General features: G+C 36.6%; 1 protein-coding gene and 1 pseudogene across 1 annotated transcript in view; both read left to right on the forward strand.

Moving 5' to 3' along the window:
- Positions 1–3,985, forward strand: part of LOC136850354 (uncharacterized) — a 15,793-nt gene extending 11,808 nt beyond the window's left edge. Inside the window, exons 2-3 of the mRNA XM_067123974.1 lie at positions 1,947–2,046; positions 3,286–3,985. Of these exons, the coding sequence (XP_066980075.1) occupies positions 1,947–2,046; positions 3,286–3,845 (660 nt within the window). The 3' untranslated portion in view covers positions 3,846–3,985. The remainder of the gene's footprint in view (positions 1–1,946; positions 2,047–3,285) is intronic.
- Positions 3,986–8,773: 4,788 nt separating this feature from the next.
- On the forward strand, positions 8,774–12,813 carry LOC136850355 (uncharacterized; annotated as a pseudogene).
- The last annotated feature ends 2,187 nt before the right edge of the window (positions 12,814–15,000 follow it).

Below are 15,000 nucleotides of genomic sequence, written 5' to 3' on the forward strand. Positions count from 1 at the left end.
CATTAGTTACAGGGCACCCTGGTTGTCTATCTAAAATCGAGTGTTTTGCTAAGAAATTCAGTCTCGTGAAAAACAGTTTGTGATAAAAATCCACATTTATACAGTAAGCTGTATTACTTTGTAGAATACAGAAGAAAATATGCATTTTACATAATATAGTTTACTATATAATTTTGGATGTTTATTACACAAATTAAGTATTTTATTACGTTATGATCAATTTGCCTGGCCAGGAGGTGAAGATGTTGGCGGTGGGGAGATCTGTTTCCACTCTGACTATCCGCGCAGTCCAGCGACACTGGCTTTCTGAGGGGACCACAATTGTTGTTTTTTTTTAAATTTGGCCTCGCTGACCACGGGCCAGTGAAACTGAGGTTTGGCAGGGCGGTCAAAAATGATGCCATAACTTTGTTTTTATGAAAATAAATTTGGTTTGTACTGAAAATACGTGGAGTCAAATATGTTTCGATATTAATTTCAAGTGAATAAATACCTTTTAAAGAAATTTCACCCCAGCAGGCTCTAACAAGTCAGAACTTTTAATCAAAACAATAGACATTTGAAAAATGCGGATTCCGTACTCAAAAGTGCCAAAATAAGGTATCCAGCGATTTTGTTTTAAAAAATGATTGAAAGACTAAACCTAAGATATCAGAATATATTGTTCTTATTTTCTATAGAGTCAGGCCGAGCTCAAAAATCGCTGATTGGCTGATTGACCGCAGGGCGTGCTGCTTATCATTGGAATATATTGTTAAACAAGATGATTTCTATGAAAATGATGACTACCCCAGAAGTGCAAAATAAGGTATAATTGGAATATATTGTTTAAAAAAATTATTTCATGAAAAATGATCACTCAGAGAGTGACAAAAATAAGGTATTTTGTAATCCTTGTTTAAAATCCCTTGATGTTGGGGGGATGCAAAATAAGGTACCATTGTGCCGTTATTTCCTATGTTCCCAGAGGTCATTTAGTGCCGGTAATAGCATTTGTAAAAATGATTTCTTATGAAAAATGATGGTGGTAGCCTACAAGTCAGAAGTGCAAAAATAAGGTATCAATGGAATATATTGTTTGAAAAAAATATTTCCCATGTAAAATGATGACTGGTACAAGCCAGAAGTGCAAAAATAAGGTATCATTGGAATATATTATTCAAAAAAATTTAAGAAAATGTAAAAATAAGATTTTAATCTATGATCTGTGCTCACTTTATTGTCTAGAGGCAAAATTATTAAAAACAAGAAAACTTAAATTTTTCTCTGGAGAAGATGAGTGTAATGTGATTTTTGTAGCTATTCTTTGTGAGTCTATCTGGTTTTCATTAGTGCAATGGAGGACTGATAGTTGTATGAACGATTGAGATGTGTGCATTGCGCACTCTCGCTCTGACACATACACACACATCTATGTGTATATCATTGTCTATCTGTAAATACCAGTATCGCTATGCTGTCTTTATGTATGCTTTGAATGTTCTAATTAAGAATATACTGAACCAATGCAAACTCTTTCATTCCGAAAATGTTGTACCTGGATTGAATAAGGAATTTCCAGTCCCTTACAGTAATTTTGACATAGTTTACCATTTTCATGCCTATGTGGTGTACTGTAGGCTTTACTAAACTTTCTGCAGATCCCTCTGGCCACTAGCTGCATAAACTTATTAGCCTTTTATTTTACCTCCATTCCTGCTTTTTTCTTCAATCTTGCTATCCAACTTCTCTGACTTTTACTTCTTAGCACAACAGTGAATTTTATCCCAGTTCAACCTTTAGATCCTTTACCTGAATCCCTGGATCTGTTTTTTTTTTGTTTTTTTTTTGCAACAACTCTATTACTCCCCTCTTCACTGTGATAAGTGCTGAATGACCCAAAGTGCTCCAGTGCTTGGCCTTGGAGCCTATATTTATATATATCAATCAACGGTTTTCATTTCCAGGTGGATCAAGACCATGAAGACAACCTGGATGACGTCCGTCACTATGACCTTTCGGGAGATGAGATGTCAGTTGCAGCATCTCTGTCTTCTCTCGCCTCAGGTAAGGTCAACAAAGAGAACCAGCTGTTTGTTTCTGGGTGTTTGGGGCGTCAGTGCTGTTTGCAATATGCTGCTGTGTATGATATGATGATTTTGGAAGCCCTTCTTGCTCTTTAAGGCTGAAGTTTATTCTAGATTTGTCCTCAATGTGTTTTTCCCCCTGTATTATTTTTACTCATTTATAGTTAAGAGTTGCAGGTGACGTTCGATCTCCAACTTTGCCGCGTACAATTCCAGAAGAATAAAATCACTCTTTTCATGCCAAAATACCATTACTGTTCCTTCCACTGAAAGGAGCTGAAGTCTCTACACTTCTCATTTATATGGACATATTTGTAAACACATTGATTTCATTCATATTGGTTGGGAATTGACATTAGTTGCCTGAACTTTGAATGAAAGAATCCATTGAGGGCATAAGGAGGGAAATTAAGAGTTTGATGACTGGAAAAGCATCAGGGGTTGAAGGGATTGCAGAACAGTGATGATTGAGCAATGAAGTGACTGACCAGGATTTGTAAGGCATGCCTGATGAAGTACTTAGCAAAGAAATGCATGAGAGAAGTAATTGTTCCACTGTATAAAGGCTTTGGTAGGAATTTAAATTGCAAGTATAAGAAAGATGACCGAAAGATTAATAGAGGACGAACATTTGTGTTTAGAGAAGATTGCTGGGATGTGGATCAAGCTTTTTTTTATGAAAGAGTTGTATAAGAATTTTGAATGTAAAAGAAAAAACTATTGATTATCCACTGGACAGACTCGATGAAGAGGAAATGTGGAGGGTGACAGGAATGTTGAGAGCAACTGAAACATTTTGTGTTTTGATGTGTGGAAGTGACTGGTTTGGTGTAAATGACTACATAGACAAAGAGTGACTGTTCAACAACCTTTTTTTTTACTGTAATAAATTACAAACGTTTCTAGATCTATGTTGTGAGATTAATGAAATGTAAGCATCCTTATAGATATAAAATCGAGACAGTATGTTAGAGACGTGTTTTTCCCATTAAAAACTTCTCCATTTTCCACTTCTGTTTTCCAATTCCTGGTGTGATCTTTGAAAATGGCTGACCTTTTGCTCACAGTTCATTATATCTTATTGTTGGTGTTGTTCATGATGAAATGGCTTTTTCCTTAAACAAGTGTAAAGTCTGATAGCATATAACACGCTTTTCATGGGCAAGAGTATTTCCAGATAGTAAATAAATAATATTTTTAACCATTTTTCTTGGTTTAGGCTTCCATTCCACCACTGGATCGTTTAAGAGTGAATTCGCCTTTGATTATAAGAACGACTGGTGCCAGCGCTTCGAAAAGATTCCCCAGTTCCATGGAAGAGGAGCAAACCAAGGAGTAGACAGTGAGCATGAATTCCCAAATGTGCCAGAGGGGAAGAAGATGGCCCCCTTGATAGGAACTGCCACCATCAACAGGAGGAAGTGTTATACTACAAATAACACAGCACACTGCTTTACTCTACCTGTTTCCTTGAAGAAGAAGAATGCCAGAGATCCTCCTTCAGCAGCTCTTGTGTCTCAGCCTACGAAAAAGAGTGACAATCGACTGACAAATAGGAACTTCCAGGATTCAGGAGTGCCAGTCTTGGAGGATCCATCTAAAATTATTGCCAAAAGTGGCATTTCTGAAGGTAATGGGAAAATCCAGCCACCATCGCAGGATGGACATAACTCTATCTCTGTATCTACTAACTCCAAAAAAGTGTGGAAACGTGGTGTTGATTCAGCTGACTTGCTGTTAAGAAATGTCCATTATTATTTTCAGCATTCAAAAAACTGACAAAGGAATTAATAGTAGTCCTGACTACAGTGGAATGTGCAGTATTAAACGTCAGACAATGACTCTCAATCTGTGTATAAAGTGTCTTCACTAATCTCCCTCATAAAGCTCAACTCTGCATTTTTATACTTTACAAGAAAACAAAGGAATTTCTTTGCCCATTCGGTGGGTGATTTCTTACCAGGCATAAGTAAATCCAATTAAGATGAACCCTCCTTACCTTTGGGTAACCTGAGATTTTCCCTTTACTGGACTTCTCATTCTACAAAAGTGCGCCACATAAACAGTGTGAGTTATCTGGATGGTTGTTTCTCCTCTTGTATGTAATACGAGTTTCAGTGTAGACCTGTGGCTTTAAATACTGTTTGTTTTGGTCACATTTAAAGAATTAAACCAATGTTTCTGCACTTGAATAGCAAGTGGCCTACAGCAGTTACAGTGAAGTATTTTAAGTATATTTACTAAAAGATTTATTGTGAAATTCAATATGCCATAGAACATTTCGTTGATCACTCATTGACATTTGGACTACTATATTTATATTGGCCCGTGAAGTTGTCGTTTAATACATAAATGATAACCAAAACAGGTGCATAGGCATAATTAATATGTCTTTTACAACAGTTGTGATGAGTTTAAAGTGTGCTGAGATAACATATAAATAACTAAAGTGGTTCAGTGTAATCGTTTATAATCGCAGCTGCGTTGAAATATTAAAATCTTGCTCACGTTTTTATGGTTGATGTGCATTACTGATGTCCTGTTGTTTCAGAGTAGCAATGATAATGATCTACTGTAGTAGCAGAAAAAAAATAAGATATGGTTCATGAATATTCTTTGCAGCCTGAACAGCAGATTATTCAGTATGTGAATCCTGGTATTTCAGAGAACCTGTCAGATGTGACTGCCATAGGCTGTTAAGAACATTAATGTTTTGATTATTGTAAAGTAATTCACTTATGTAATGTTTGGAAAACTTTCTTCATGTGTGACGAAACTAAATCAGTGTTTATATTAGCTTGCATTGCATGGTTTAATTAAAGTGCCTGTTGCAGCCATACACTATTAGAGTAATTGGAACTGTATCATGGTGGGATGAATTAAAGTTATTTTTGCATATATTTCATGACAGCCAGATAAAAATCGTCCTGAGATTCATGAAGTGATTCTTGCCTTTATCCTATGGAACTTCAACAAGTTTCAGCTTTGAATTAATGTAAACTTACTTTGGCACGAAGAAATTATGCTCAAATTACAATCTTATATCGTCTCCTATTTGCCTTTTTTTTTCAGGTTGAACTACAGTCCATCGCCAAGTAGCATACAAAATAATTTAGTATTTTACTTATTTTTATAGTCTCATATTTTGTTAAACTGAGATTCAGGGATTTTGAAAAATTATTTTTATGGTAGCTTGATCTTTGTAAATATATTCATGAATATTCATGCTGTGACTGATACTATTGCTTGTTCATGACAGCTGGAGACTATCAGTTATCTTCATATTTACTAGTTAGACTAAAACTCAATTGGTGTGCTCACTTGGTATTGATAAGTGAATTTTGTACTGCTTTGGTGTCCTTTATGATACCTGTATGAGAAATGTGACCTTTTCAGAAGTTTAGCTCAGGATCTGAAACCACAGAAGTCAAGTTCAGGATTTGAAACTAGAGGGTGAGTACCGTCTAACCAATCAGACTTGGATTCTGTGTATAAATATGGATATATGTGACTCCACAGAACACACTTTACCAGGTCATTTAATAATGTGTATGGGATACTGTGCTTTCAGCGAATGAGGAATAAACGTTTCTAGACTAGGCTATAAATTGTGACCTTTATACAACTTCATGAATACATATTTGGTTATATTCTTGTGGCACCGAGACATTTGAAGTTTTGCCAGTGGATTGTGGAAGCCACGTGTGCATTAGTACTTGTGTAGGGTATCGCCTTTTAACTGCTTACCAGTATGGAATTGTTTACATGACTCTGTAAGTGTTTAATTGACTTGTCTGTAAATAAATTGTTCTAGTTGCGTAATTCCTTAAGGACATAACTTTCTTAAACAGTTGCTCATCAGAAAAACTGAATCTATCAAATGTTGATGGGAAAAATTTGCATTAGTACCAAAGCCCAGGAGAAACAATTTTTAAATATGACACCTCCTTTTTGAATAACCTTTTGGTAACTGCCAATTTGTATCGTGTCTGTTGTTTAAACAACCTTTGACCTTTACATATTTATGTGCTGTTGATGTTCTATGGGAACCAAAATAAAATGTCATTTTTGTTCTGCATCCTTTCAAAGAAAGAAATTTCATGGTCTACCCCATACGAAACTGCGGAAAGATCAGGCTGAAGTTGTATGAAGCATCAAAGAATGAGTGGACTTTGGAAATGATGCTCCATTTATATTTTCATTCCATTCCAGGGTTCCCACTTCACCTATAATAGCAGGAACTAGGCTGCTGATGGCTTCTAACAGAACTTTATTCCCATTTTTAGATGTAAGGAAGAAAATAATCAACGAAGTTCTTGAGTATTTTCGTTTGTAGTCGTTCTGTATGGCCCCGTTCCTTCCCTAAAACCTTTCGACCGAATTTTTCAGTATTATTCATTTTTATTACACTACTCAAACACCCTCATTCTTATAAGAGTGTATTTTAAAACCGTTGTGTTGGGGATACCCTCCTCTTCACTGATAATTGTCCAGAAAATTAGCAAAGAGATCTTTACTGTTGCTCAAAATGTACCTCAGTTGAATGTAAGATTTGCTTACCAAAACAATCGTTTGGGACAAATCTCTGGGTCTGACATAAAAAGTTGTTTGAAATCGTTCTGATTATTATGAGTACTGTTTGTGATATGTATTACATTTTGCTAGTCATTTTCACTTTAGTAACTCTGTCTGAATTACATAAAAAGTTAGTGATTTTTTTTTTTTTTTGCGTAAGGTATAATTATAATGTAATCAAGGGTTTGACAACTGATAATCATATTGAAATTAAATGAAAGTATTTTGGCAAAGAGCATTTACTGTGGAGATAATGGAGCAGATTATAATATATCTTGACCTTGCTGATGTACGGGAAAGAGAACGTCGAGAAGATAAAAAAAAAATTGTCGTATAAAAGCAAGTTTTCTATGTTTTAAAATTTTAATAATTACTTTTACATAAATGTAATTAATTACTGAGGAATCATATATAAAGTTTAGGAAATGTTCTTGAAGGTATTTTGTAATTCAAGGCTGAAGATTACTAGTCATTTATCACAACTGGAACTGACCTTGCTTCGTTTCAGGTCAGTTGTGAGCGGAAAATACAAATTTCATTCATAATTTAAATCAGTCACTGAAATATGAATATACTTATAACTGAAAATTACGGATGATCTGTGATGCAATTAGTGAACCTAAGATGGTTTGTGCCAGACAAATGAACTAACAGAGGCGAAATTGTTAGTCAATATACTTACGTGTTCATGAATGCCCAGTTTCTGTTTCATTGTGGAGAGTTTGAGTCTTTTTGTATAAATTATTTGAAATAAAAATTGCTTTCATAATGAGTCAGTTATTTACCTTCAGTGTAGTCATTAATCATTTTCCAGCTTGCCATTATACTTACAAACATCTACTTTTTTTAGGAATGGAATGGAATATGAAACTTAAACCAAATGCCAAGCTCTGGGACCTATGATGAAGTCATTCAACGTTGAAAGGGAAACTGAGAACAAAAAGGTTTAAAAGGTGGAACAGGAGAAAAGCCTCGCAGTTGCACTACGAAACAATTGTTATAAAAGGGTGAAGAGTAAGATGGAAAAAAGAGAATATGAACGAAGGGAGGGTAAAAGGAATGAAAGGGGTTGCAGCTAGGGGCCGAAGGGACGCTTCAAAGAGCTTTCGTAGGTCAGTGAGTTGACAGCTCTTTCGTCACAGCTCTCAGGGCAACTGGAGATTGATATTCGTAAGATAATTTCCATCTTGAGTTTGACAAGCTGCTGAGGTGGAAACTAGGAAGTCTTTGTTACAAAATGCATTATTATTTTGTCAATTTTCATATTTTGCCAAAGCTACCATGGAGTTCAGTGTTTAGTGTGATACTGATACTCGTGCTGGTAAGATGTTTCTTCAAAGCAGGATTCACCGAAAAAGTCCCAACTACCAAAAGGGGAATATCTGGTACATACTACCATAAGACGTCCAAATCATATATACAGTTTATATATATATATATATATATATATATATATATATATATATATATATGTGTGTGTATATGTATATGTATGTATGCATATATATATATATATATATATATATATATATATATATATATATATATATATATATATATATATATGTATAATACATGTATTGTATATATATATATATATATATATATATATATATATATATATATATATATACATATATATATATATATTTATTATTTATATATATATATATATATTATATATATATATATATACATATATATGTATATACATATATATTTCGGTAATTCCAACAAAAGTGAACTAGCTCAGTAATTCCTCAAACATTCGAGGAAAATGTGTCATAAAAATTACGATATGCATCGCCTGCATTACGATCGGAAATGGCTTTCGATGCAAAGCGTTTTCCGCCTAACGCGAGACCGTAAAACGTTTCTGTAGACACATTATGAGAATTTCTGTCATCGAGAATCATGATATAGGCCTGAGGTCGGGGGCGTTATTGAACGGCCGTCAATTTACGCTTCAAGTTTCCGGAGTGCCGATATAAAGGATGCAAGTTCAGAGGCTATTATTTTACACCGAGTGACGGGCCAGCCAATCAGCGCTCTTGTTAATGTCACGTGAGCGCCAATCACCGTTCTGATTATATGAGCCTTTTCCCGTAACAAATATGGGTAACTGTGTTGTTACTGAGGAAGACAATATCATAAATTCATAATACGTAACGTTGAGGTAGAGAGAAAAGCTGTGACATTAAAGAGAAGAAGGTTAAGGAAAGGTAGTAGTGTGAAAAGAAGAGAAAATCTCATACCTATGACGATTATAGTGACCGTGACGTAATAGGCCACGAGTGGATGCATCCTGATTACAGTGCTAGTGATCCAGAATGTGATGATCAACCCTTAGGCCACTAACAGTCCCCACAAGTGTGGGAAAATTTGCTACCCCCTTCAGTTTTGAACCTAGTGCTAGTGCCGACAGTGGTTTTCAGCCTGTTAGACATTCTACAGATGAAGCTGAACACCCTGTACACCACGCAAAAGGAAGAAATGGGGTTTAGGAGACCAGAATAGTTGACCTGTCCTGTTATTCTTTATTAAGCCCCAGAAGTGGTAGCAGATGTGCTACCCTCATCCGTTTTGAAGCTAGCGTTAGTGTCAGCAGAGGTTCCCAACCTATTAAAGACACTGTTTATGAAGCTGAACACCCTGTACAGAACGCAAAAGGAAGAAAGAGAGTTAGTAGAACAGAACAGGGGCTTGTCCCGCCGAAGCTTTGTGAAGAAGCCGATACCAAGAACTCTGTTCCGCCAAGAAAGTAGGTCCCCTTGCAACTGCAAGAAGGAGTTTTTCCATAGTATGGGATGAGACTATTAATGCGATCGTCAAGGCTTCTTGGTCGTCAGATGACAGCAACATGCAGACGACATACCTCCCAAAAAGATATTGGCAGAGAACCCATCGAGATGAAGCTATTCCAGGACTATGAAAGCAAAAGATGTGGACATGAGCTGCTCACTTACCGCCAAGGGCGAGGAACCAACACTGTAGTACTGCCTTAAAAAAATTTTTCCCTGTACACACTTGGAAACATTGTTTGGAAACAATGTTTGGAAACGGTTTCCAAACAGCTTGGACACGGTTTCCAAACAGTTTGGAAACTGTTTCCAAACTGTATGCAAACAATGTTTCCAAACTGCTTACAAACTGTTTCCAAACTGTTTGCAAACCATTTCCAAACACCATTTCACGAATTACTGTTTCCCATCCAGAATGGGAAACACTGCGTGTGTGTGCGGCCGAGGCGCGATGAATTAGTCTACTCGAGACTTGCAGTGATAACACCATGTGGTCTGCCGAGAAATCTCTAGAACTAATTGAATTGTTGCATTCATCCCCAACATTGTGGGATGTAACAAATGTGGATTACAAAAATAGAATTAAAAAGATGGATGCCTTGACGGGGATAGCTGATAAACTTTCTATAAGTGTAAGTGATACAGAAAAGAATATAAAAGCCATCAAAGTACAATTCAGGAGGGAACATCTGAAACTGACTTCACTGAAAAGAAGTGGAAGTTCTACAAAGAAGTGCTCATGGTTTGGTTACGAGCCCCTCCTGTTTTTGCTGCAGGGCCAAGAATCCAGAGGAAGCCGGTCAACAGACTCACCAGAGAGAGAGAGGTAAGGTGATGTTACAATTACCGTAACTTAATAACTGCTATTAGTATTATTACCGTAACATAATAACTGTTAATAAAGCAGGTAAAAAATAGATCTCATTTATGTAGAGATAGGTAAGCTGATTCCATAACATAATATCTGTTATTAGTATTATTATCCTAACATAATACCTGTTGCAAAAGTAGGTAAAAAATAGGTGTCATTTATGTATACAATTTAATCTTATCAATGCTCAGCAGACATCTACATGTACATTTACAGGCAGCCTGTCCCTACGCATAATTACCCTGCCAAGGAACACTTCCTTCCGGTGAGAGAAAGTAATCTCGAAACTCCTTCCTTATGTCCTGTGCATCCACAGTACTCCTTCGTGGTATATTTTGCAAATCAATGAACCCTTCACCTTCATTCATTGCTGCTCTCCATGATCCTGCAGTTATACTGGCATTATCCACATTTTCCGAATCAAACGTACCTGGTGGTGAATAAACATTTCTTGACTCCACATTCCTGCGTAGAAAATTATGCAAATATATGCATGTCAGAGTAACACTCTCTACCTTGTCTGGGTGTAATGCAATAGGTTTTAGAAACACTCTGAACTTAGATGCTAAAATTCCAAACGCATTTTCTATTATCCTCCGAGCCCTACACAACCTGTAATTAAAGATCCTCTCAGGGGAAGACCTATCTAGACTTCCTGGAAATGGTTTCAGTAAGTAACGTGATAAAGCAAAGGCGTCATCTCCAACAAACATGTATGGCACAGGAATGCGTCCCTCTGCGAGTGGCTGGTCTGGTGGTAGCCTGAGCCGCTTCTGCTCTACTTTCTCATACAAACTTGTATATTTAAACACACCTCCATCCGAAATTCTGCCTTGACATCCTACATCTGCATATATAAACTGGTAATCTGCATTTACGCACGCCATGAGTACAGTACTGTGTGTCCCTTTGTAGTTAAAGAAAAGGCTTCCACAATTCTTTGGAGCTTGTATTTGAACGTGCTTCCCATCCAGTGCAGCAATACAGTATGGAAAGTTCCATCTGTGGGAGAACCCATTTGCTGCTGCAATCCATTCTTCTTCCGTAGCAGGCATCTGAGGAGAAATATGCGTAGTCAGTGAAATAACACACATGCACACATAATATGATACCCTTGCAATTGATATACTGCGATGAGGAGAAGAATGATCATCGGTAGACTAATGATTTATCTCTCTCTCTCTCTCTCTCTCTCTCTCTCTCTCTCTCTCTCTCTCTCTCTCCAGAGATGATACAACACCCAATGGGATGGAATGTGAAGCGAAAGAGCCTCTAATATTATTATTGAAAATAATGAGTATATTAACACCAGCAAGTCACAATACAAACAACAGCAATAATAATGATAGATAGAAATAATGATAATGAGAATAGTAATAATTCTAACAATAATGTATAATAATTATGACAATAATGATGATATTAAAAACAATATAATAGTAGGAACTCTGACAACAAATAATAACAACAAAAACAATAACAACAAAAACAACAGCAACAATAATAACAACGATATTTATAAGTGTTTCTCTTCTCTTTCAGGTTGCTGAAGTTGAATCTGAGCAACAAACTGATGCTGTAATTGAGAGTTCACATGAAGCTGAAACACCTCAGAGCGCTTCCCCGCCCCGTCGTTCGTCAGCTAAAAGGCCTGCTGACGAAGTGAAAGAAGCATTTCACTTGATGAAGTCTCTAGCACAACATGTCACTACACGGGATGAATATCATGTGTTCGGTGAAAATGTTGCCCATAAACTGAGAGGATGCGGAAGAAGTAAGCGCGAGGTATCAGTAGCACAGCATAAGATTAATGAAATAATTTTCAACTTGGAAATGGGGTACTTTGGGGAGGGTGCGGCTCAGTTCACCCCACAAACTTCATATACAGGACAAAGGTATTCAGGGTTTCTGTGCCAACATCGCAAGGCATCCCACAGTACTTTACCGCCCCAAGTGGTGCCTCTACTCCAAGTTGCTCTCCTTCCCAAACTCATGTAGTAATTATTGTGATTAAAATATGATTCCTACATAAATATGTTTTTCTAGTAAACACACCTTTCATATTGTTCTTAAATGCCATAAGGTAAGAGAGAGAGAGAGAGAGAGAGAGAGAGAGAGAGAGAGAGAGAGAGAGAGAGAGAGAGAGAGAGAGAGAGAGAGAAAGTAAAACAGTGAATACTTCTGGTTTTCTACCTTAACATACCCTTTCAGTGCTGAGATCAAAGCTTCACAGACCTCAGGAACCACAGCTGAGATGGTCTGCTTCGATATCCTGAAGGTGTACATGAGGCTTGTAAAGGAATCTCCACTTGCAAGATACCTCAGTGTAATAGCCAGACTCATGTCGGGTGTAATAGCCTTTCTGTATTTTGTATCCTTTCGAGATATACTGGGAGCCACCATCCGTAAAATTAGTTCAAAGTCATTTGACCACATCCGAACAAAATTGGTGAAACCTCCACCATCTAATTTCAGTTCCGCCAAAAGCAAATCACCATAGGGTCCTTTTTCTAAAAATTTCCTCACCCATATCTTTCTCTTTTTCTTGACCCCCTTGGCAAGTAAAATGCAGACGCTGCTGCAACAACCTCTATACTCATCACAGGCATGACGACAACTGAGGTGTGGACAGGAAACATTGTTTGGAAGCAGTTTACAAATAATTTGCAAACTGTTTCAAACAGTTTGGGAACTGTTTCCAAACTGTTTGAATCAAGTTTTTTTCGGAAACAGTTTCCAAACTGTTTGGAAACCGTTTCCAAACATTGTTTCCAAACAATGTTTCCAAGTGTGTACAGGGCTTGAAACAAAGTCTTTATTTATTTAAACAACGGTTATGGGGACCCATGTTCCTTGGGAAAGGTTGTCTGAGGGAGGAACAGAATGAAAGGACTTGATGGTAACGAACCACAAGTTCCCTGGGAAAAGATATCTGGGAGAGGAACAGAATTATAGTACCTGAGGTTAACGAACCACAACACCAGTAAAATAACAGGTCTTCCATGAACACACAAACTTCTTCTCCAAGTTAGTTCCAGACACCACACCCGTAAATACACGCGAACCGGCAGTGTATGAAGTCTCATTTCAGTATTAGGGCACTGTGAGAAACTCCTTGTTTATGGCCCTTGACTGCTGTGTATGGGTTAACGCAACTCGCTACTCTGCAGACTTAACAAACAAGCAAACAAGACAAGAACTCTAAGGTTCATTTGTCATTGACCATCTTTTCTCATTCCAATGGATTCATCCAATATTTTTTTGCGTTAATCTCCATTATCCTTATCATCAGTCATCATTCACGCTTGTTAGTATTGCTGTTAACACACTACATGTTCATACTTCAAATTTATTGATGTTTATAAACGAGGGGCGACAATGTTAATTTTTTTTTCTTCCAATACCATCGTTACCTACATCACTAATAATTTTTATCAGAGTTATTAGGATTATCATTAATATACTTGATGATATGTTTATTAATTTTCTTTGTCTTCTTATAAATATGTGGGACAATGTTTTTGAAATTTTAGGAAATTTTTTCCCGGATGCATCATATATATATATATATATATATATATATATATATATATATATATATATATATATATATATATATATATATATATATATATATATATATATATATATATATACTGTATATATATCGAGGGCTGACAACCAAAAGTGGTTATGTCCATTTTTGGCAAAATTGAGTTAAGTCCACCAAAATGATTCTTTCCCCATGGGCTATATCTACCAGAAGTGTTGATGTCCAAATCTTATTAGAAGTGGCCGTTTAGCAAAGTCATTAACTGCTTAAGTCCATTACTGCATAGTTTATTCCTAAGCACAACTGGGTATGTCCACTTAACCAGTTCTGGTTGGGGAAGGGTTGCTATTGCTTCCAGCCACAACGGGCTATGTCCCTTTTAGCAGTTTTGTTTGACTGTAATAACTTTGCAGTTATTTTTGAAATGCAATGCTAATTTCGTGTAAAATTTAGCAGTACTTGTTTTATTCATAAATGAGAATAGATGAAATTGAGAACAGGCTCTAATTAGCTAGTTACTATGAGGGAGTAGTTATCTCTCTCATCTAGCTAATTGGATACAAGTCAACTCTAAGTAGTTTGGTGGTAGGTTTCATTCTTACCTTTCCTTTATTTAATAATAATTAACTGTCTGCTGTACATCGGTGAAGATGGCAAAATTCCTTAGTGACGCTGAAATATTAGAAGAATTAGATTTAATGGACAGCGATCTTGACGACAGCAGCCTTGATCTCGACTACAATAGTACTGGCGAGATACTGCAGATTCAACATCAGAGAACTCTGAACCCTGTGCAATTAGAAGAAAGAAGGCAGATCAGCAAGCAAGCCAGCTTGCACATGAAACATAAATTCACCAACTGGAAAAAAAGTGCAAGAAAAAGAAAATGTAAAAAGCAAGCTTGGAAAAAGAATGTCAGAAAAGAAGGTGTTCATTTGGAAAGAAATATGTGGACACAAAGGGAAGACAAAGGCCAGAAAGGGTACCCAAACCGGTAGACTGCTCTAAGTGTAGGTATAAATGCAAGGAAAATTTTTCAGAAGAAGAGCGAGTTATTATCTGCAGTGAATACTGGCGACTTTGACTATAATCGCCAAAAGGATTTTTTACTGTCAAGAGTGCAGATCACTCAAA

This window comes from Macrobrachium rosenbergii, chromosome 22, assembly GCF_040412425.1.
Source record: "Macrobrachium rosenbergii isolate ZJJX-2024 chromosome 22, ASM4041242v1, whole genome shotgun sequence".
NCBI classification, from domain to species: Eukaryota; Metazoa; Arthropoda; class Malacostraca; order Decapoda; family Palaemonidae; genus Macrobrachium; species Macrobrachium rosenbergii.